This window comes from Candoia aspera, chromosome 1 (genome assembly GCF_035149785.1).
Source record: "Candoia aspera isolate rCanAsp1 chromosome 1, rCanAsp1.hap2, whole genome shotgun sequence".
Classification (NCBI taxonomy): domain Eukaryota; kingdom Metazoa; phylum Chordata; class Lepidosauria; order Squamata; family Boidae; genus Candoia; species Candoia aspera.
The window spans coordinates 241,623,787-241,645,747 of NC_086153.1; the positions used below are offsets into that span (position 1 = coordinate 241,623,787).

Below are 21,961 nucleotides of genomic sequence, written 5' to 3' on the forward strand. Positions count from 1 at the left end.
CCGACTGTATAGATGTCCGCCACCTTTGGCTGCAAAGGATGTAGTCAATCTGATTTTGGTGTTGTCCATCTGGTGAAGTCCATGTATAAAGCCGTCTCTTAGGTTGTTGGAAGAGAGTGTATGTGATGCAGAGTGAGTTGTCTTGGCAAAATTCTATCAGCCTATGTCCTGCTTCATTTTGTTCTCCCAGGCCATGCTTACCTGTAATTCCAGGTGTCATTTGACTGCCCACCTTAGCATCCCAGTCTCCCGTGATGAAAATAACATCTCTTTTAGGCATGTTGTCCAGTAGGTGCTGCAGATCCTCAGAGAACTGCTCTACTTCAGCTTCTTCAGCATCTGTGGTTGGGGCGTATATTTGGATCACTGTGATGTTAGATGGTTTGCCCTGAATTCGAATTGAGATCATTCTATTGTTTTTTGGATTGTATCCAAGCACTGCTTTAGCCACTTGACTATTAATTATGAAGGCTACTCCATTTCTTCTGTGGTCCTCTTGTCCACAGCAGTAGATCTGGTGGTCACTTGATGTGAAGTGGCCCATTCCAGTCCATTTCAGTTCACTGACACCCAAAATGTCTATCTTTAATCTTGACATCTCACCAATAACCACATCCAATTTGCCCTGGCTCATAGATCTTACATTCCAGGTTCCAATGGTGTGTTGATCCTTAGAACATTGGATTCGCCGTTCACCACCAGCACCGTCGGCCGCTAACCGTCCTTTCGGCTTTGAGCTAGCTGCGTCATCACGTCTGGGGCTAGTTGAACTCATTGTCCTAACTGCCAGGAAACACGCTGAGACAAGGAACTGGTCTCTAATGTTTTATTGCTTGTACATAACAGGAATCCTAACAAACTGAAGAAGCGTGGGAAAAACCCAGCCATATAAATCCCAAAGGTTAAGGCAGTCCTGATCTGTGTCTCTTTGAATGGCTACCTAATTCCTCAGTGCTACGCATGCACTTAACAGTCTGGATGGGAGCCCCCTGCTCACCATCCTTACTCATGACACTCATTCTCTGTTCCTCCCCAGTAGCATTTTGACCATCTTCCGACCTGGGGGTCTCATCTTCCGATGGTATACCGACATATCTCTGGTTGTACTGATCCATTTTGTTTTCACGGCAAGAATACTGGGGTGGGTTGCCATTACCTTCCCCAGGGATCGCATTTAGTCTGACCTCTCTGTCATGACCTTCCCGTCTTGGGTGGCCCTTCATGGTTTAGCTCATGGCATCATTGAGGTGCTCAAGCTCCAGCACCACGACAAGGTAACGATCCTTTGCTGAAGTTGTCATGTGGTAGAGAATGGAAAATATCTTGATCATGCTTATTGTAAGCCAATACTTGAATACTATGTTGCTGCCCATGAGACATTCATGAGACATGCCCATTCCATTTTTAATGCTCATCTGTCCTTTGGAGGCCTGCTGGCTCATTCAGTTCTTAACAACGTAAGAATACACAAGCATTCTCTCTCATACATTGCATATCTTCATTCCCATAATTTCCTGTCACAAGTTCTGCAGCTGCCTGAGTCCAGCTCACTACTGTATCAATAAGCAAGTTCTTATTTTGGCATGTTTGACTAATAGTAACCAAATGACTATTTATTTATTAAATTTATATCACCGCCCATCTCCCCCAATGGGGGACTCTGGATGGTTTCCAATATAATGACACTAAAAACATAACCACATAAAGATTACCATTAAAATATACATAAAAAACAAATGTAAAATCCAAGTGGAGATGGAGCACAATCACTAAGAGGTGCTATGGCGCCAGCCATCCCCGGGTGGAGCTATCACTCTCCCCCTCCCAAGCAAGGCGGCAGAACCAGGTCTTCAGTTTCTTCTGGAAGTCGGAGAGCGAGGAAACCTGTCTCAACTCCAGGGGCAAGATGTTCCAAAGGGCGGGTGCCACTGCAGAGAAGGCTCACCTCCTGGACCCCACTAGATGAAATTCCTTTACTGATGGTGTCCATAGCATGCCCTCCCTGCCTGACCGGGTGGGACGGGTTGATGTTATGGGGATGAGACGGTCCCTCAGGTACCCAGGCCCCATGCCATGTAGGGCTTTAAAGGTGATAACCAACACCTTGAATTGGACCTGGAAGCAAACTGGTACCCAATGCAGCTTGCGTAACAGTGGTGTCACATGGGCTGATTTTGCAGCCATGATAACTGTCCGCGCAGCCACATTCTGGACCAGCTGAAGCTTCTGAATGCTTTTCAAGGGTAGCCCCATGTAGAGCGCATTGCAGTAGTCTATATGGGAGATGACAAGGGCATGAGTGACAGTTCGGAGGGCATCTCCGAACCAGCTATACCAGCTATTCAATGTATACAAGCCTTCTTATCTCTGTGTGGGATATTCTACAAGTAGAAATCTGAACATAGGTTAGAAGTTCAAGTGTGATAGTGTTGTGATAGATGGCTACAGCAGAACATGGAAATTGAGGCTGGTCTACACATGCAGCTGGAGGTATGGTAAAATGGAATTTGCCACTTGCAACTGTGGATCAAGAATGGTAATTCTGGATGATCATCCACGTAACTCTTCCCCAAAGTGAAACTTCTGTCTTGGTTTTGGAAATAAAGTGTCTTCGTGGTTACTCTGTGGGATGATCTTTGCAGAGAAGAACTATGGGGTGATAGGGAGCTTTAATGACTTTTGAGAACATTGATCATTAAGTATTGTCTTGTCTTAGTTCCATTCTTCCTTGGATGATTAATAACTTAGTATTCAGGAATTATTGCTTTATCCTTTGGAATGTATTATTTTGGGTGCCATAGAACTTTGCTATATTACTCCATACTGCTTAATATTTGAATGAAAGTGATAGATGAGGATGTATGGAGAGATGTGGGTTAATGTGTTAACAATATCAGATAACACACCCTTACTCTTTCCTTTTTTATTGAATTCATCTGTGGAAGCTTATGTTCCTGTACATGGTAATAATCTGTGAAAGTCAATAAACTGAGACTCAATCCAGACAAGGTGAGAACCCTATGAATAGTTGATTTATTTGACCAGATGACTGATTATTAGTAGATTGCTTTAAAAATGCTTTTTGCCCAGAAAAGTAGACTACAAATACATAAAATAAATTAATATACATTTAAAGTGGCACCTCTACTTGAATTTGAAATGATGCAGTTCATTTTACCATTTCAGGACTCTGTCCCTGCTCTCCCTTCTTATTTTGTTACACGTGTAAACTGTGGCAGAGTGCTGGAAAGCGTTTGGCCCGAGAGATCAGAAAAAAACACACACCAGGCATTTCTATAAAAATAAATGTATTTACAGAAAGCACAAAAATATATTTTCAAGCTTGTGCATTCACACGCGCTCAGAGAGGACTGGGAGGAAGGCTGTGTAGAAAGGAAACCTGGAACTAGTCCAGGCAAACTTCCTCTAGGCAAATCAGGAGCTTTATCTTATATGGTCATGCCTTTTCACACCCAAAACTAAGGATACTTAAGTTTGACCTGTTCACCCTGCCAGAGTGATTTGTTACCATAGTAACCTTAATGGCTTGGTCCTTGCAAAAACAAAGAAATACCAACATAAACAAGTCCATATCCTTAAATCTCAACTCACATCTGATCTCTCTCATATAAAGGGATTGTATGAATTTGTATCTCCTTTGGCTTGATATCAATAATACAAAGTATCACAATGTTAATTTCATAGCAGTATGAAAGGATTACGGTTAGGTGAAAATCATCATTGGCTGACTGAAAAAGCTCAAGAATCAATATCCTGTGAACTCAGTATACTACTCAGATTCTACTTTAAGAAGGACATGCAACAGGAGCTAAAACAAGAGTTTCCTTTTGCAATCCAAATAAACTGTGTTTAATAATTGATGCACCTGCTAAGACAAATGAAGACAAACCAAATTATGGCCCAGTTGGTTTTGCTTTAACCTTCCTCCGAGAGTTGTAATGAGAATAAAATAATGATTTCTGGCTTGAGTTCCTTAAAAAACCACAGGGTATACATGAGTTCTAAATGAGCAAACAAGACATCTGGCATAAGGCACAGGATGATCCATTCTCCCATGGTACTTTTATGTTTATGGGTACAATAAACTGATGACTCCTCATGAAGCCTTCAAAAAATCTGCAGTCTCTTGTCTGGTGCTGCTATGGCAATAATCAGTATGTGCTAAATTGTTCAGTGCCTACAGATACAATTTGGAATCTGGGAATTTTGTGATCTGGAATAAGTATCCAGTTAAAATGAACAAAATGTGATGTTGCAACCCAAACACTTGCATCCTGACATTGAACACAAGCCCATAAGTTGTGTGGTTTGCACTGTGATGTCCTGATGCACATTTAGTCATTTGCACCCTGTTGCCGCCCATCTCCCCCCAACCCCTGGCATCTATGGGTCTGAATCTATTTAAAATATGTGAGAAGTTCCTTTTCCCATGTAGAGGCCTTTGTATAACAACTGCATTTGCTGTCTTTTCACTGAGATGTATTATTGCCCATGTCCTTGTATTGGCCCTGGGTCACTTCATCCCAGGAATATTTGCAAGCCAGGAACTCCTTTACTTTGATTGCCAAAGTGATCATGCTCTGTAATTTCACTCAGCCTGGTAGTCTATGAAGTTTCTCTCCACTGAACAAGCCTTCAATGTTCATGTTTTGCATTCTGAACTGAGTCTCCTCTTGCCTTTCATGCTTTCGGAATGTATAAATCATCTGTTTCTGATTGTCACTGCACATCTCTTTGCTAAATGACAGTTTCTCTTTTAGAATTTAATGACCTGCAGAATGACTTTGAGTTGTCCTGAGTTTTGTTGTTATTTTTTTTAAAAAAATACATTATTTGGTGTGACATTTTTCCCTGGATTCCATTTCCTAAGTAGTTTGTCTTGAGATGTCATATTACTTGTCTCACACAATCCCTAGATGAGAGACTGATATTCAGTTCTCTTCCATTCACCAACCAGTGAGAAATGGGGGAAAAAAAATAATTTCCCAGGTAGCTGATGCCAATACGAACTGAAAAGTAAGAGAAGGATTCTGATGCTAGAGATTTGGCTAGAGATACCAGGTGTGGACTGCAAAAAACAGACGGGAAAACTAGAACTCTTTGCTGCCATCTAGTGGCTGTTTGAATTTTCACAATCCAGATCTGGTAGCCCTAAATTTGGCAGATGTCCAGCGCTTCAGTGCCAAAGAAGAAAGGGAGCCAGACTGATTTGAGATTAGTTAAGGTGTTAAGCATTGAGGAATAAACCCTGAAAAATTCAGTGAAGAATAGTACCCCTCCCACTGGTTAGTAAAAGGTAGCTACTTGTTCCTTTAACAATTTCAATGAAGTTAGGAACCTATCTGGCAAATCTGTCTTTTCTTCCTTTAAGGTTAAAAGAAACTTCTCCCTCTCAGATACTATATTCATTAGAAATAGTTGCTCAAGATCATCACCGTTATCACAGTTATCATTCCCAAACATCCATCCATCAATCCATTCATCTATCATCTATCTATCGTTTATCCTCTTCTGAATTTAGGGTCAATTCAAGCTTTATCCAAAAGCTAAAATTTTTATAGTTATAACTCCTAATGCTTCAACAGTTGAGGAGAAAGCTTTGACCAGTTTAATCCCTTAATCTCTGTATTTCCATTGTTAAGTCCCAATATTTTATAATATTTTCCAGTTCCTTTTGAGCTACTTGGCTATCATTCATATACTATGATGTCTGGCATGTTGTATTCTACATGTCAGTTATTATTTCCCAGCTCTAGATCCACCAGGTCCGCTTACGGTTTATAATATTCATATACAGTTCACTTTCTGCCTGGCTGTGGTGGATTTCAGCACTGCCGCTGATTCCCAGGAAGGAGGGAGTGCATTCCAGGCAGGTAAGAGCATTCACAGTCTGGAGATTGTTGCTGGGAAAGTTAAGAGGTTCAAGGTAGCTCCACCCTAGAGTCTCCCAGGTTATTTACCCTTAGGTCAGTTAGAGTAGCTTTAGTCTGGCAAGATTCTGTCTGTATGGTGAAAGCAATAAAGAACTGGAGTTTGGAATACACTGACTCAACATGTTCTTGAGCAGGCCCTGACACTGGCTCATGCCTAACCGATCAGCTTTGTCCCCATGTCTCTGGACCCAGTATTTTGATTCGAAGTAGTGGTTAGTTAGGATGTGTGTACCACCAATCCAGCCCTCAGTCTCCTTTCTATCTCCTTTCAATCATTCACTTCTTTGCCAACAATGTATTAGCTCATCAATGGACAATCACTGGATCTAATGCACACTTAAGTTGATCCTATTGTCTGAAACATCCACGAAACACCTAGGGCCTTTCCCCATTAGTGATCCTTAGCAGAACCAAGCCCTTGCTGTGAGGATAGGTAGAACTGCCAATGACATGATATATTTCTGACTTACACTTTTTTCTTCTCTCTGTGTTTTATGGGCTGTATATTTCGTAGTACAGAAAACAACAGGATACATCTGTATGAATTGCGGTTTGATAAGACCAGGGTTATGGAGATGGAAAGTAACACTGAAGTTAAGTGTGAATCATGCCCACAGTTTCAGCTCTACCTGTATATTCTTACTTTCCTGTCAAGAATGTCAGAAGACAAGATAGTAAACAGAGATGATGGGTGATGGGAAGAATCATGGAGTCAGAAAGAGTAATTGTTGTTGTTCTAGCTGGACAGATTGAATAATGCCTGAGAAGAGGAAGTTCTGGAGGGAGTTGTGTTTCATCCAGTGACTGCCACCTAAGTGCTAGAGGCATAGAAAGAAAAAGGCTATGGCTAAACCATCAGATCATATGCAAATAAAGACCTGAGCAGTAGCTAGTGCTGTTGATGTGAAGTGCTTTTAAAGGCACAAACTGGCCTAAATGAATGGGGACAGTCCAGGCTTTATGAAACACAAAGCTGTGTCTTCCTACAATGTTCATTCCTTAGTCTTTAGCATCAGTTTCTGGAGCTAACTTTTCCAAAGGTAGGGCAGATCTTATATAGCACTCTGAAGTGTTTGGCTATCAAGGTCAAGTATCTTCTGTTTCCAAAAGCAGGGAGGCATTGCGCTCAACCACCTTAAGGCAAGTCCTATGCATTTTGTAGGGAGTGTACAATTCTAGGTGGAACTGAATTTTCAATAAATATAAAAAGGTTGTTTTACAATAAAACCTCAAAGCACTAAAAACTAAAGTTGTCAAGGCAGAGCTCCACGAGGGAAATGCATTTCCTGTCCAGCTGTCCTTTGTAATGAGTCACTGTGAATCATCCCATCTCTGAGCAGGGTCATATACCATTTTCCTGAAAGATCTTGAGCATCACTGGCAGCCCATATTTCTATATGGGTGGTGGTTTGATGCTTTTGAGGAAAAGCTAGTACCGCTTAAACACCATGTTCATACATCCCAATAATGGAAACATTATTGCGCAGCACTTTGGAAATAATTCAGTGCTTTGAAGCAATTTAGAAGTGTGAACGTAGCATCTGTCTGAATCTCTTTACAGCAGCTACATCTTTTTGCAGGAATACATGGCTTCCATCTGCAGCTGCCATGTGATCTTGGGACAGGACACAGCTGCTTTAAAGAGTTGAAGACATAGCATGAGTTCTGGCCCTCATAGGCTCTGAGACACCATTGGAGAGTCAAATCTGCACAACCTTAATAAGTACATATTTTCCCTATTAAGCTCATCTTAAAGGGAAAAAAAAAGGGCCAAATGCTGTAAAAGCTTGGTGACAGGTGGAACTTATAGCAGAGCCAGTTCCCAGGATGCCAGCTGGCTGAGGGCAATCACAGGCTGTATTTTTAGAAGGGTTTTGTTGTGCTACGGTTACATATAAAATAACTCTCCTTCAGTTATGTTCCATGCAGTCAGGACAAAGAAAAAGCAACAGACTGTGAGCTTCTGAGATCATGGAGTGAGACCATTCATCACATCAGCTAAAAACAAAGGGAGTGGCTGAGGGCATGGCAACATCTCCATGAGAAGTCTTGTCTCACATTCCACACAGACTTGCAGCCTGGGGCTCCAAGGCCAGCAGGCAAGTGAGGACTGCAGCCTTTTCCTCTGGGCTGGAAATTTTGTAAAAACCACCATTAAAAAAAAATCAGAACAAAAAATGAAATTCCACATAAGGTTGTGAAAAACAAGCGAGTAAGAATAATTTTCCCTTCATGCTGGAAAGGAAAAAGCAAGTTGGAAAACTTTGGGCTCAGAGCATTTCTGACTTGGATCTTTTATTATAGATTTTCATAGACATCAGGAGCAGGATAGAGGTCATGACCACAGGGCGTTTAATGAATGATTTCATCTAGATTCTATTTCACTTTTGAAAGAGAGCACAACACCTTGGCTTCCTTCCAGATTCCAGGCAAGAATGTCCAAGGAAACCATAGGAAAAAAAACCCAGTGAATTTGGGTGCAGAATGGATAAAAAAAGTGGTTTTTCAGGTTTTGTTTCTAACGGTTTCATCTTTTTTGTTCTTTGCTCTTTCTGAGCTCAAAAGGATGGTGAAATCAAGAAACAGAATGGGAGAAAGAAGGTACCAGCAAATATGTGTGTATGGCTGTGTGTCTGTGTGAAAAGCTCCACAGTGAGAGAAAATGCATGATGTCACCTAAGTAGAAAAGGAGTACAGTCTGTGTACTTTTAGACTTCATTTTTAAAATTCTGCTAAAAGGCTTGGTTATACCTCTAGGAGTCCCAAAAACATTTGAATTTCACCCTTGTCAGCTTATTTGAAAAAGAAAATGCTGGCGTGATTTTAACCAGTGCCTGAGATGGGCTAGATGAGGCCCAAAAAGCAGTAAGAATCCCAGAAAGACAGAGGCCTAGTGGATGTGAGCCAAGAGTTACCAAATGCCCTCTGGTAGATGCTTATGGGTAGGCCTTCTCTGTTGTAGTTTACATGCTCTGGAATGCTCTTCCTCCTGAAATCTGGAAGGGATCTACGGTAACATCTTTTCGATCTTGAAATTTTATTTATTTATTTGTTTGTTTGTTTATTTGTTCCGTTTATATTGTTGCCCATCTCACCTAAGTGACTCTGGGCAACTTGCATAATTAAAAACAACAATGATTAGAAATAAAAACAAAATAAAAGCTGTAAAACCAATTAAAACAGTTAATTAGAACAATAAAAACTAATTTGTGGTAGAGTACAATAAATAACAAACAATGCAACCAACCAACAGGCTCTGTACCACCATGGGGTCCTCAGGCACGATGACAAAACCATGTCTTAAGAGCCTTCTGGAAGGCCAACAGGGTCAAAATCCTCCCTTTTCACCCAGCTTTCATGGTATGAACACTGGAAGATTTTTTTCTCTTTTCCACCACCTTTTTAGTATACGTTATTGAATACTGCTTTATGTTATTGTTTTATATTGTATGAAGTATTGCTTTGTTATGCATTTTATTGCTGTTTTTATTGTAAACCACTTTGAGAAGCATTGGCATATGAATGTGGTAGATAAATCATCATCATCATCATCATCATCATCATCATCATCATCATCATCTTTTGCATGCCTAAGTGAAAAAAATCCAGGACTGAATATGTAAAATGAGTTAGAAGAGTTTTAAAATTGAAGCTGGTAATGCAATCAAAGCTATTAATACCCTGGAATACACTACATAACAAATATTGTTGATTGGACATAGGTAGAAATAGATGCTTTAGACTGCAAGACCCGAAGGTTTATGACAATACATCATGCACTACCCCGTAACAGTGAAATAGATCATTTATATTTACCAGGGAGAATTGTTTGTTGTGCTTTGTTGCAAATGAAGCAGCCAGTGAAGGATGAAATCTGAAGTCCAAATGAGTATATAAAAGCAAGCAAAAACAGGGTGTTAAAAATGTCTATTTTGAATGTGACAGAATCAAAGATGACATAGTTACAACAGTGAATGAAAAACCAGAAAGATAAATCTCTACATGGTCAGTACCTAAAAGAAACTGAAGGCAAGGTGAATAGTAACAAAACTTGGCAATGGCTTCAGATTAGATCCATCAAGAAGGAAACAGAAGGCATAATATTTGCAGCATAAGAACTATTGGAATTAATGCAAAAAAAAAATATGGATTTGATGCCCCTAAGTATTGTTACAACTTAATATTAGAAAACTACTCCAGAATGATCATGTAAAAAATTTATACGGCTTCAAATTCAGATGGACCAACATCTAGAACTCAACATGCCGGACAACACAGAATAGCAAGTTGCGCTTATAGATGCAGCAATACTAAATGGCATGAGAGTCGCTCAAAATGGAATTGGAAAATATTGTAAGACATCAAGACTTTTTTTAAAAAAATATTTTTATTAAAGATTTTTTCCATAAGTTAAAAGCAAATCTAATAAAGAAAATAGAGAAGAAGGAAAGGAAAGGAAAGGAAAGGAAAGGAAAGGAAAGGAAAGGAAAGGAAAGGAAAGGAAAGGAAAGGAAAAAAAGTACAAAGAAAAAAACCCAAAGAAAAATAACTAAAGAAACTAAAGTTGATGGCTTTCAACCTTCTTTTCAACAGATATTAACAAACCCATCATCTCCCCTCCCTCTTAACTATTCCAAAAATCCCTTCAGCCCCTTATTTAATTATCCTCTTTTTCAATTATCAAATTCATAAATCATCATTTCACTTTTTTCTTCTTTTAGCAAAAAGTCCATAAAAGGTTTCCAGTCTTTTAAAACACCACTTATCGTTTTTTCTCTGACCAAACAGGTCAGTTTTGCCATTTCTGCCAGTTCTGACATTTTCATGATCCATTCCTCCACTGTGGGAATTTCAGTACTCTTCCACCTTCTTGCATATAATAATCATGCTGCCATTACTTATACAAAATCAGTCTTCCGTGAGTCATTTCTAATTCTATCCATAAGTCCCAATTAAAAAAAAATCTGGTTTCTTTGCAATATTAATCTTTAAAACTCTTTGCATCATTGTATGTATTTGTATCCAATATTTCTTGGCTTTTTCACAAGTCAAAAATGTAATGGTAGTGTCCCTTCATGTTTTTCACATTTCCAACATTGACTTGAGGTACCTTTATGTATTTCTGATAATTTCTCTGATGTCATGTACCAATGATACATCATTTTATAAAAAAAAATATCTTAAATTATAACACAGTGTAAAGTTTATCCCGTTTACCCACATGCATCCTTCTGTATATTATTAACCAAAATTCAGTTTCAAAAAATTTATACATTTTTTTGCAATCACATGTTCATAATTTGTACATAATTCATTTTCAAATTCTCTTTTATGTGTTTCAATGCCAATTATCCTTTTGTCTATATTAAATCTTCCTTTTAGTTGTGCATATGAAACCACTGAAAACTACGTCCCTCTGCAGTCAGTTGTTCTCTGGACTTCATCTTAAGTTCTCCACCTTCCTGTGTTAATAAATCTTGATATGTTAGCCATTTCTCTCTATCTGCTGTTTCTCTTCCATAAAATGCTTCCTGTGCTGAGACCAATGAAGGATTTTTTGGGCACAGTCTGGGTTTGTATTTATTCTATATGCTTAATATGGCACTTCTCACTTAATGATTTTTAAAATTCTCATTAGCTTTAACTCTATTGTACCCTAAAAAGCCATGCCAACCAAACCTCAATTTATGTTCTGCCAATTCTAACATTCTTCGATTTCTCAGCAACACCCACTCTTTCATCCAAACTAAATAGCAGGCTGCATAATACAATTTAAAGTCAGGTAAACCTAGTCCTCCTCTGCCTTTTGCATTCTGCCGTATTTTATATTCAACCCTTGGCTTCTTACCTTACCACACATATCTAGATATATCTTTTTGCCATTGTTTAAATGGTGCATCGTTTTTCAAAACTGGTACTGTTTGGAACAAAAACATAATTCCAGGCAATACATTCATTTTTATCACAAAGATTCTACCAAACATAATAAAATATCAAGCTTTAATAACTGAAATATAGTGATTATGAAATAAACCAGCAAAAGTTTTTGCCATAATTATTAGAACATCAGGAACTACAACAATGGGGTTGTAAAAACAACCTATAAAATTAGAATTGTTTGACCTCACAACATTTTGTTTACAAACAACAGTTTTACTTAGAACCACATATATATTACAGTGAAAAATATGCAGCCTGCTGCTAAAAGAGGAGGGGAATGATTCTGGCTCTAAAAATCATGTCCTAACCCATTTTGGAACATTGCAGAATTATTGTTACAGTATTGTTTCCTCTGGGTTCTGTCAAAGATTTGCTTATCTGGTGCTTAAGAGATTATGGAAGGAGCTGCATCAGGCTTTTAATTTTCTGCAGGATGGAACAAAAGCCTGCAGTAGGATGGTGCTTGGTGCCCTTCTCCAACACTATCTGCTCTGTTTGTAGCAAAAGAATTCCTTTCTAAAATTCCAATTAAAACACAATGTTTCTGGGAAAACCTGTTGAACTAATCCATTGTTCAGAATAGCCTTTCCTGGAGATTCAGTGGAAGCTTTACTAGTTGTTGTCATTATTTAGACTGCTATCCTATTTTTCTCCCTTAGCAGGTAACTTACTGATTTTATCTCCAGAACAGTTACCCTATGAGATAGGCTGGGCTAAGAAAAAGTGACTGGCCCAGAGTGGCCCAGGGAGATGTCATACTTAAGGGTGAACTGTTTTCTTACTCTCTTACTGCATTTTCTGAGTTATTTAGTTCCTCTAAATTTTAAACCTGATTTATTCAAAGATATAGCATAGCACTGTAAGGGACGCGGTGGCGCTGCGGGTTAAACCGCTGAGCTGTCGATCGGAAGGTCGGCGGTTCAAAACCGCGCGGCGGGGTGAGCTCCCGTTGCTCGTCCCAGCTTCTGCACACCAAGCAGTTCGAAAACATGCAAATGTGAGTAGATTAATTGGTACCGCTTCGGCGGGAAGGTAACGGCGTTCCGTGAGTCATGCTGGCCACATGACCCGGAAGTGTCTATGACAACGCCGGCTCCAAGGCTTTGAAACGGAGATGAGCACCGCCCCCTAGAGTCGGACACGACTGGACTTTACGTCAAGGGAAACCTTTACCTTTACCTTTATAGCATAGCACTAATAACCTAATCAGTTGCTGCATCACCAATGCCTTGACAGGTTTTCAATCTGCAGCCAATATCCATAAGAGATGTTGGATGGCCTGAATTACTTCCCATATTCTGGCTCCATTTCTGCTGCTCTTTTAACGTTTCTCCTAATAGAAGAGAATATCAGTAGCTCAGGGTTGAACTGTGGAGTCCTTGGTGCTCTCTGAACTTGGCTGTTTGCTTGCAGACATTTCATTACCTGACTAGGTAACATCATCAGTGCTGGTGAGTGTGGAGTTTGCTCCCTGCTTATATGCAGTAGCTTGCCCTGCCAGTTTTGGTGGGGGTGTGGTTTTCTCCTTGGTAGTTCCTTGATTGGGGTATTGTTTCCTGCTTGAGTGTTTGTCTTCTGTTAATCCTGGAGATGGTTTTCTCCTTTGGTATGAATTTTGGGGTTAGCATCACATGCAATGGGACCTTGGATGGTTCCCCCCATGCCATCTGGGCTCTCAGCTTGATCTTCAACACTGCTTACAGTAAAGGGGTTGGGGTTGGGGAACATGGCAGATACTTGCAGCAGTACTTATTTATAGCAAATGTGTCTTGTTTTCTAACAGAGTAATTTCCTTCTTGTGCCCCTAGTTTCTGGAGAGGAGTGGAATATGTTAGGCTTTGGGAACAGAAACATTAGCAAGTACTAAGTATGTACCCATGCACCTTGCATTTTCTTTCTGACTGGTAGGCTGACAGCTCAATGGAGTGTGGAGGATGAGGAGGAAGCTGCTAGAGAGCGACGCCGACGGGAACGTGAGAGACAGCTGAGGTCCCAGGCAGAAGAAGGTCTCAGCAGCACCTCTGGAGTGGCAGTGCAAGAAAGCAAGTAAGTCTGTGCCTGGGATATCAATGGAACAATGAGAGTCAGGCTGGACTATTGTAATGCTTTAAAGAGCATTCAGAAATTTTGGTTAATGCAGAACTTGGACTCCTCATTGGGCATTGGTTCATAGGACTCTTAATATTGTGGAGTCCTTGGTGCTCTCTGAGCCTTGTTGTTTTCTTGCAGATGTTTCATTGCCAGACTAGGCAACATCTTCAGTGCAAAGAGGGAGTGGGCCTTGCTCTCAGTTTATATACCGTGGCTTGCCCTGCTTGTGTTGGTAGGGTTGTTGTTCTCTCCTTGGGAGTTCTTTGATTGGGCTGTTAGAGAACTCCCAAGGAGAGAACAACACCCCTACCAACACCAAGCAGGGCAAGCCAGAGTATATAAACAGAGAGCAAACCCCACTCCTTTCTGGCACTGAAGATGTTGCCTAGTCTGGCAATGAAACATCTGCAAGAAAACAACAAGGCTCAGAGAGCACCAAGGACTCCACAGTTCAACCCTGAGCTACAAATATTTGCTTCGATTGGTACTCTTAATATTGTCAATGCTCAGCTAAAATGAATGCTGATTTAATTGGAGAATGGTCTAGTTTTCTGAAGGACTATCCATATCAATTTGTCCACACTTTTATATCAGCAAAAGTAGCTCATTTTAGTCCCCTGTCTCTGAGATCAGGCAGATGAGGCACAGGTCCTTATCTGCAGTGGCTCCACATTTCTTGGACATATTACCAACTGATGTTCATCCACTTCCATTGGTACAGGCCTTTAAGATAACTCTCGGGTTTTCAGCCTTATCTTCAGCTGTATGGTTGTGGGGACTGCTTTTTTTTTTTTTTTAGTATTATTGGAAGGTAGAGATGGCTTGACTAGCACTATCCTCATCAGTGGCTTTTATTAAAGTGTGAATTTATTGTTTGCATAAATTTGTCACCCAGCTGCCTTGAGGGGGCTCTGCAGTCTAAAAGGCAATGTAAAACATAGTGGTTGAATGTAAAATTGTCCATCAACTGGCATCAGCTATAAATGAATACTTGGATGACAAAGAAATCTGTAGGCATCTTATTAGGAATAAATTTGTTTGATACAAATAATAACACATACAAACAATTTCATACTGAGAAACAGGAAAACATGATCTGCATATTATGCCAGCATAGAGCAGACCAAATGAATCAGCTTCCTGGGGCTGCAAGATAAGTACTGCACAGTGGATGCAGTAATACTCAGGAACATCATGGACTTTCTCTAGGTCAGGCTTCTCCAATCTAGCAAAGACTATTCCAGATATAAGGGACTCCACCTCTTAGAATTCCCAGCCATCACAGCCAGTTCTGGGTATCTCTGGAGGGCATCAGGTTGGGGAGGCTGCTCTGTGTGATGTATCAGGGAGCAACCATCAGCCTGGATGCAGACAGCCAGTATAATTGGTGATTCATACAGGGCTTAATAAGTATCATATTTTTGTGATCTTCCATACAACTGCACAAACCAGAAGGCAGTACATATTTGGATGGGCTGCGTTAATTAGTATGCTAAGGTGGGTTATCTTGGTGGGTTGTCAGGTCTCCAAACTTGGTTCAGAGCACCCATTCCCTGGGCACAGTTTCTGCTAGAATCCTTGTGGCAGCTGTTGTGTGCAGACCCATACATTCTCAGTTATTTACAAAGTGTAGATACTTAAAAAATATAAATATTTACATCTAAGATGTCAGGGAAAAGAAGAATAATTTGATGCTGAAAAGACAGTGGGTGGCCTCTTTAGGGAGGATATTTTACAGCAGGTCACAAGTAGGCCCTCTATCTTGTAGCCATCAGCCAAACTTCATTTGGTAGTGGCACTTGAAGGGATCCTGTCCAGATAGGGTAGCTCAAGCTAGCAAACGAGGATCCTTTGGAGAAAGTGTATGAAAAAACACTGCAAACTCAACATTTTACTCATTTCCTTCAGCTTCAGAAGTGGGAGAAGCCTTAGATCAATGTTTCTCAACCTTGGCAGATTGAAGTTGTGAATTCTGGGAGTTGAAGTCCACACATCTTCAAGTTGCCAAGATTGAGAAACACTCATTTAGACATTTCAGCTACTCGAAATGCAGAGCTGCTGCCTGAGGCCTAGAATGCAATGATAACTTTCCTCCGTTCCACCTCCAAAAGCTGTTCAGAGTGATTGCTTCAAAACTGGTTATGAGACAGCAATAGGAGAATGGAGGACAAGCTACAAACGTACAAACATTTCCAACGTTGTTTTCCAGCACCTCACTATTGCCCCTCAGCATCTTCCACTTCAGGCAGCTATTTCAATGTGCATTATATGAAAATGAATCTTAATAAAGTACCTCTCTATACTCCTGGTTTCTAATTATGAAAGTGTCTATTGTACATTTGCTGGTAGAAGTCATAGACAAATCTATGTAAGCCTTACTTAACTAAAATGCATTGATTTTTATGGAGAAACAATTAATCTGAGAGATTCTTGCCTAAAACTCCCAGAGCAACAAAGAATAAGCAAAAGCATTGTGAAAACCAATATTCTCCACTAGGCCAATGGGAAGTGGCCCAAATTTATTCTGACAGAGCCTTTTGCATTGCAAAGGCAACATTGGTAAAGGCACTCTGTGTCAGCCAGTTGCTTCTCCTGGCACATCCAGTTGCTGGAAGTGTTTTTTTTCTGAACGCGTAAGCCTAGAGGCTGCTTCTGGCTACTGCATGTACCAGCTTTACTTTGCTCTTCAGAAGTGGGGATCTAGAGAAGGTGCTTCAGTCGAAGTGTAAGTGAAGCAAAGCACCCCTTTTAAATTCTGCAGAGCTTTACATCCCATTCATTGTGGGAGGAACTTCACGTAATGGAGAGGCTCCGTGTTTTCACTAGAAGGCATGAACTTGGAAGGGAAGGAAACTGATTCAAGGGGTGGAGGATAGGAGGGGAAAATTCAGCTTTGACTTGCCTGACAATTATTCCCTGCAAACATTTCACCAACCAAGCTGGAGGTGGCCCAAGGGACAGCAATGGCAGAAGAAAACTGAACGGTGGTGGTATAACAGAGCACTCCTTCTTCACACTTTTCAGTCCATCATTAGAAGGGCTCCTCGTACTCCTAGCTTTTCATCGGTTAGGACTAAACCATACACTTGCTGAAATAACATCCAATTGGAAAGCAAAGCCTCTTAGTGATATCTAGCAGCAGCGGTGGGGTGGTTCTGGAGGAGATGTTAATCAAGAGGGAATACACACACAACAAATTATTTCAGAAAAAACAGTATTTCTTTTTCTTTTCTTTTTCCAGTGGGCTTGATGGTTTCATTCTGCTCCCTAGCCATTTCTGCAGCTGTGGATCTGGCTACAAAAGCCAGGATATTAATACAGATTTTTTTTTCTTACATAAACTCAACTTCCCCTTAGGGTGACTCATCCTCTTCTTGTAAGCTGTGTTGCTGTACACAGCACCCATCATTTCTTTGAGTAACTCCTCCAAAACACAGCTATCATAACTTGCTGGTAGGTCCAGATTACATTTGCTTGACATCCCTTACTTGGTTTCTTACTCCAAAGCAGTGGTTCCCAACCAGATGCACTCCAGATGTTTTGGCTTACAACTTCCATAGCCAAAGACAACAGTGTTAACAGTCAAGGATGATGGGAGTGTAGACCCCAAAATCCAGCAGACCTGCAGCTGGGGGAGGCTGTACTGATCTCCATGTTCAGAAGTTTGTCACTTCTGAGTATTGTAATTAATGTTTTAGACACAAGTAAGGGAGTGCATATTGTTTCTACATCTTAGTGGTTTCCTGAGCACCTGGCTGATTACATTAAGGAGGAAAAAGTGCTTCACTAGATGGGAATCTTAACTTTTTATTTCAGACTTAAAATTCTAATAAAAATCCCTTTTAGAATAGATGCTAAATCTCTGCAGTATTTCTTTCTGTTTTTGCCCATGTGAAATGACAGAATTTCAGTTCCTTTTTCCAAGCTGTCCCCTTCCAACATATTTCAAATTATTCACAGTCTCCATCTGGTAGGGAAAAAGTAGGCCTTTTGTATAATTTTCCAAAGTCTCTCTGTCTCTCTCTCCTTCTCTTTCTCACAAGGTTGTTGTGGGGACAAAATAGGATGAGGGAGTGCTGTGTAAGCTGCCTTGAACTCCTAAATCAAAGGTGGGCTATAAATCAAATAAATAATTAAAATGCCTTTCTAACTGCAAAATTTAGTTCTCTCATGGAAATTGATAAGAAACATCCCTTTTCCGAATTTCTTTGCCTTATCTTGTCAGAAAAGAAGTCTCCCTTTTTATTTCTTCCTGATGCATCCGATGTATCAGTGTTTTAAAATCCTATTGACTAAAGTGGTGTTGAAGGTGATTTTTAAAAAAATCTATACTACCCAGCCACCAGGAAGAAATTGGTATATGCAGTAGGATGTGGCAGGCTGTTTTTAAGACTCTCCTATCTAATTGAATTAGAAAAAAGGGTAGGTAATCTTTTAAGGCCCATGGGCACATTTGTGAGTTGTGGCTGCAGTGATAACTTCTCTCTGAACAAAAGACTGCCATTGTGAATATGCCATATTTTTTCCCCCATTGAGCAGAAGCAAAATGGGTGAGGTTACTTCTAGAAAGGCCTCTCTAGCCCTCACCCCAACACTCTCTATCATCCTAGTTTGTTTTTGCCTCATTTTCTAGGCAGGGAGGTGTCCTTTCAAGCTACGCCCTGCAAAGTGAACATTTTCTGGTTTAATCTTCTAAGAATGCCAGTGGTGTTTCTGTGGGGTTCCCAGGTTTTATCTTAAATACAGGCAATGCTGTGTATTGGTACTTAATATTTGCAGTGTGCCAGCTTGTTATTTGTTATTCGTTTTTAATTCAAAGAGTATTTTAAAAAATATGATAGGGAGCCAAGTGAGTACTTGGCTTGAACTATTCTTTAGCTAGGCCTGCCTGAGCACCTGGGGGGGGGGGGGCTGGTAACTTATTTCCTTTCACTTCTCCCTTTCCTCCATCATCTTACATGTATATTTATATTTCTACTGTATCCTTAACATCACAATTGTATACTGGTTAGAGGTACCCAGCCCCTCTGCACTGTGGGACAAGGAGACTTCAGTGTTAAAAAGGAGAGGAAACCAGAAAAAGAATAGAAGCAATTCCCTCTTCCATTTGCCTGTAATCCATACTAGGCACATCCTAACACCAGTCTCCCTTTTAGTTAACGATGATCTGGAGGCTTGTGCATCTCTGTATTGAATTGCAGTGGATCATAAGTTTGGAATGCAGTCTGTATATTTTGAAGGCCAACTGCTGGACTCTGGCCAGTTGGATTTAAGTGCTTCTTTCCTCTCTTCCTTTATTAATGAATGGAAGAGAAGAGTCATTCTTTATCTTCCTCCCTCCCACCATCTCTCTCTCACACACACACAAACATAAATTTCAGCTCCTGTCAGTTCCTGCAAACACATCAAGTGCTTCAATTGCTTCACTTTTAATTCTCTGTGTGAGCTAGTGCTTAGTGGTGGGAAATTTTCTGGTGACCTTGCTAGGGAACGCACAGAAGACCAGCGACAGGGTGTTGTTTGTAAGTTTTAAGGGCATAACGTGGACCTCCTTATTGTCTAAAAGCAAAATCCTTTTCATCCTGAGCCAAATTTAAAAATGATCTAGTGTCTTTTTGCATTCTTGAGCCAGTTCTTACCCATATTATTCAAATATCAGTCTCTGAAGTACCTCCCCCAGTGTGATTATTTCACCCCCATGCCCAGCTTTATTACCATCAATCCCTTTATATCACACAGTCCTCACAGCCACAGACCCTTTGGTCTTTGTTCCTTGCTTCTTCTATGCATTTGAGCAAGTCCAGCTTGTAAGAAGTTGGACTTCTGTTAGCCATCCCAAGAAATCCAGCCTCAAATTTTGTGGCCTCCTTATCTTCTGGAATCTTCTATCTGAGCTTGGTTCACACACTAAATCATGATCTGTTTAACCAAGGAATGTTGAATATATTACACTTAATTGATTTAAACGTTACACAACACTGTGTGCCATAAGCCGTGCTTTACAGATCAGAATGGCTGAGCTCACAAAACATGCTAGACCATAAATGACTTTCTCCCTTCCTTTCACTCACTGTTAATTCTGAATGATATGTAGAAGTGACAATGCATCAGGCATCCTTGATTCACTAAGGCCCTCCTCTTTGGTCCCAGTGCCATTGTGAGGGAATAGAAACTGGCCAGAATTTAGGATAGCCTTCCTTCTCCATCTTTGCACTTTCCTGATGCATTGGATTTCAGCTGACTGTGAAAGTCCTATGGATGACTGTGGGGGAGGGCAAAAGGCGAAATGTGTGTTGTCGTCATGCAAATGCCAGGACTTATGTACCTGTGTCAGATGTTGGTATGGAAGTACAATTGCTGTATTTATGTGTTGATGTCATTATACCTGTCTTCATTTTGGCATCATCAAAGCTTGCTGTAGATACCTCCCTAAATCCCAATGTACCTGAAAGGAACCAAGTTGGGAAATGTTCACTCAGAATGATAATGATAATAATCAAACTTAGTATGATGTGTAGGCTTAGCTTACACAATATATCACCAACAGCTATTTCAAGACTGGAGAATAATTTCTAACATTAGGAAGGTAAACGTTTTGGAGGGGAGCAAGGGACAACAAGTAATGAAAGCATGTGGCAGCAAAAAGAGGCAAGCTCTGCCCCTTGTGTACTTGCATACAACATTGTAACTCGAGTACAGAACGGCAGTACTTGTCATGATACCACAATGCACATTTCGTCATTTTGGCACCACGGTGGCTAAGAATGGAAACCTGTGTTTTGCACAGACACAACGTTTATAACATTCCATGTGAACTTGGATGGTGATCAACGTCCTTCTTTACTTCGTGTTTCAGGATTGATGGAAAGCCTTCTGGAACCTCAGAAGTGGAAGAAGACGAGGGCTTTAGTGACTGGTCCCAGAAACTTGAGCAGCGCAAGCAGAGATGTGTGGGAGAGGGATTGCAAGAAGGAGAGCAAATCCACCATGGGGAGTGCAGAGAAGCCCAACAAGCAGACCCTGCACAGTGTGAAGGAAGGTAGGGAATCTTTTTCACTGCTTGAAAGGAAGTAGTAACTAAACAAGAACCAGCCAGAAAGGCTAGAAGAAACACAGCAGGTTTCTTGAACTTTGAAATAAGACCCACTGAACTCACTCTAGATATGGCATGACTGGCTGTATGCTCCAAACATACAATATACTGCAAACTGGGCAGGTTTCTATTTGACACTCATGTTAGCTTAGTCAAATACAGTCTAACTTCACCGACTGCCACACTATGGCGGTGGTCACATGACAACCTTAACTTGGTTAATTTTCCCATGGTTAGTCAATTAAGCCCACTTTCCTGGATTTAAACAACACACTTAACCATAAGCTAAACACCTTGATTAGGGGGGGGGAGATACAACATACTAGGTAACAATGTGATGACTAACTTGTTGCTTGGTGTATCTTGCAAACAGAGCCAAGGAGATTGCCTGGAACAATGAACCAGCCTGACTACTTCCATATTGCAGCAGCCTTTTTTTATTAAATGGTTTTTAACAGAAGCCCTTTACCTTTAAAAGCTGCATGGCCAGGCAGAACATTAATCAAATTGTAGTGAAAGATGTAAGTCACTTGGGCAGCTCCCTTTCCAGATGGTAAAAGCATAGAGTGTCTGCCAGGGAGGAAGATGCCAACCCAGTCTTAGGGCAGACTAAAAGGTCCTTATATGAATACATTTCTTCTCATATCAGCATTAAACTACTCGTCTCATAAACCAGAAAAATTTCCATATATTACTAAAGTCAGCTTCCACTAACCTTAGCCATATAGTTGCCTTAAATATTCCAGGTCTCTAAAAAATCACTCCCTTTAGTATGTAAGTCTTTTTTTTCTTGCCTCTGCACAGCTGCTAAAAGTACACAAGCTTTTCTTCTTTTGCTTCTGTACCTTTAATTTTTGCTTCCTTCTTAGCAATTAGGCAGAGA

At 40.4% G+C, this 21,961-nt stretch overlaps 1 protein-coding gene across 3 annotated transcripts in view; it reads left to right on the forward strand.

Moving 5' to 3' along the window:
* The window catches only part of LSP1 (lymphocyte specific protein 1), a 95,729-nt gene that overhangs the window by 44,763 nt on the left and 29,005 nt on the right, over positions 1 to 21,961 (forward strand). For all 3 annotated transcript variants that reach the window (XM_063289335.1, XM_063289337.1, XM_063289336.1), the window contains exons 2-3: positions 13,803 to 13,940; positions 20,842 to 21,024. In XM_063289335.1, the coding sequence (XP_063145405.1) occupies positions 13,803 to 13,940; positions 20,842 to 21,024 (321 nt within the window). The remainder of the gene's footprint in view (positions 1 to 13,802; positions 13,941 to 20,841; positions 21,025 to 21,961) is intronic.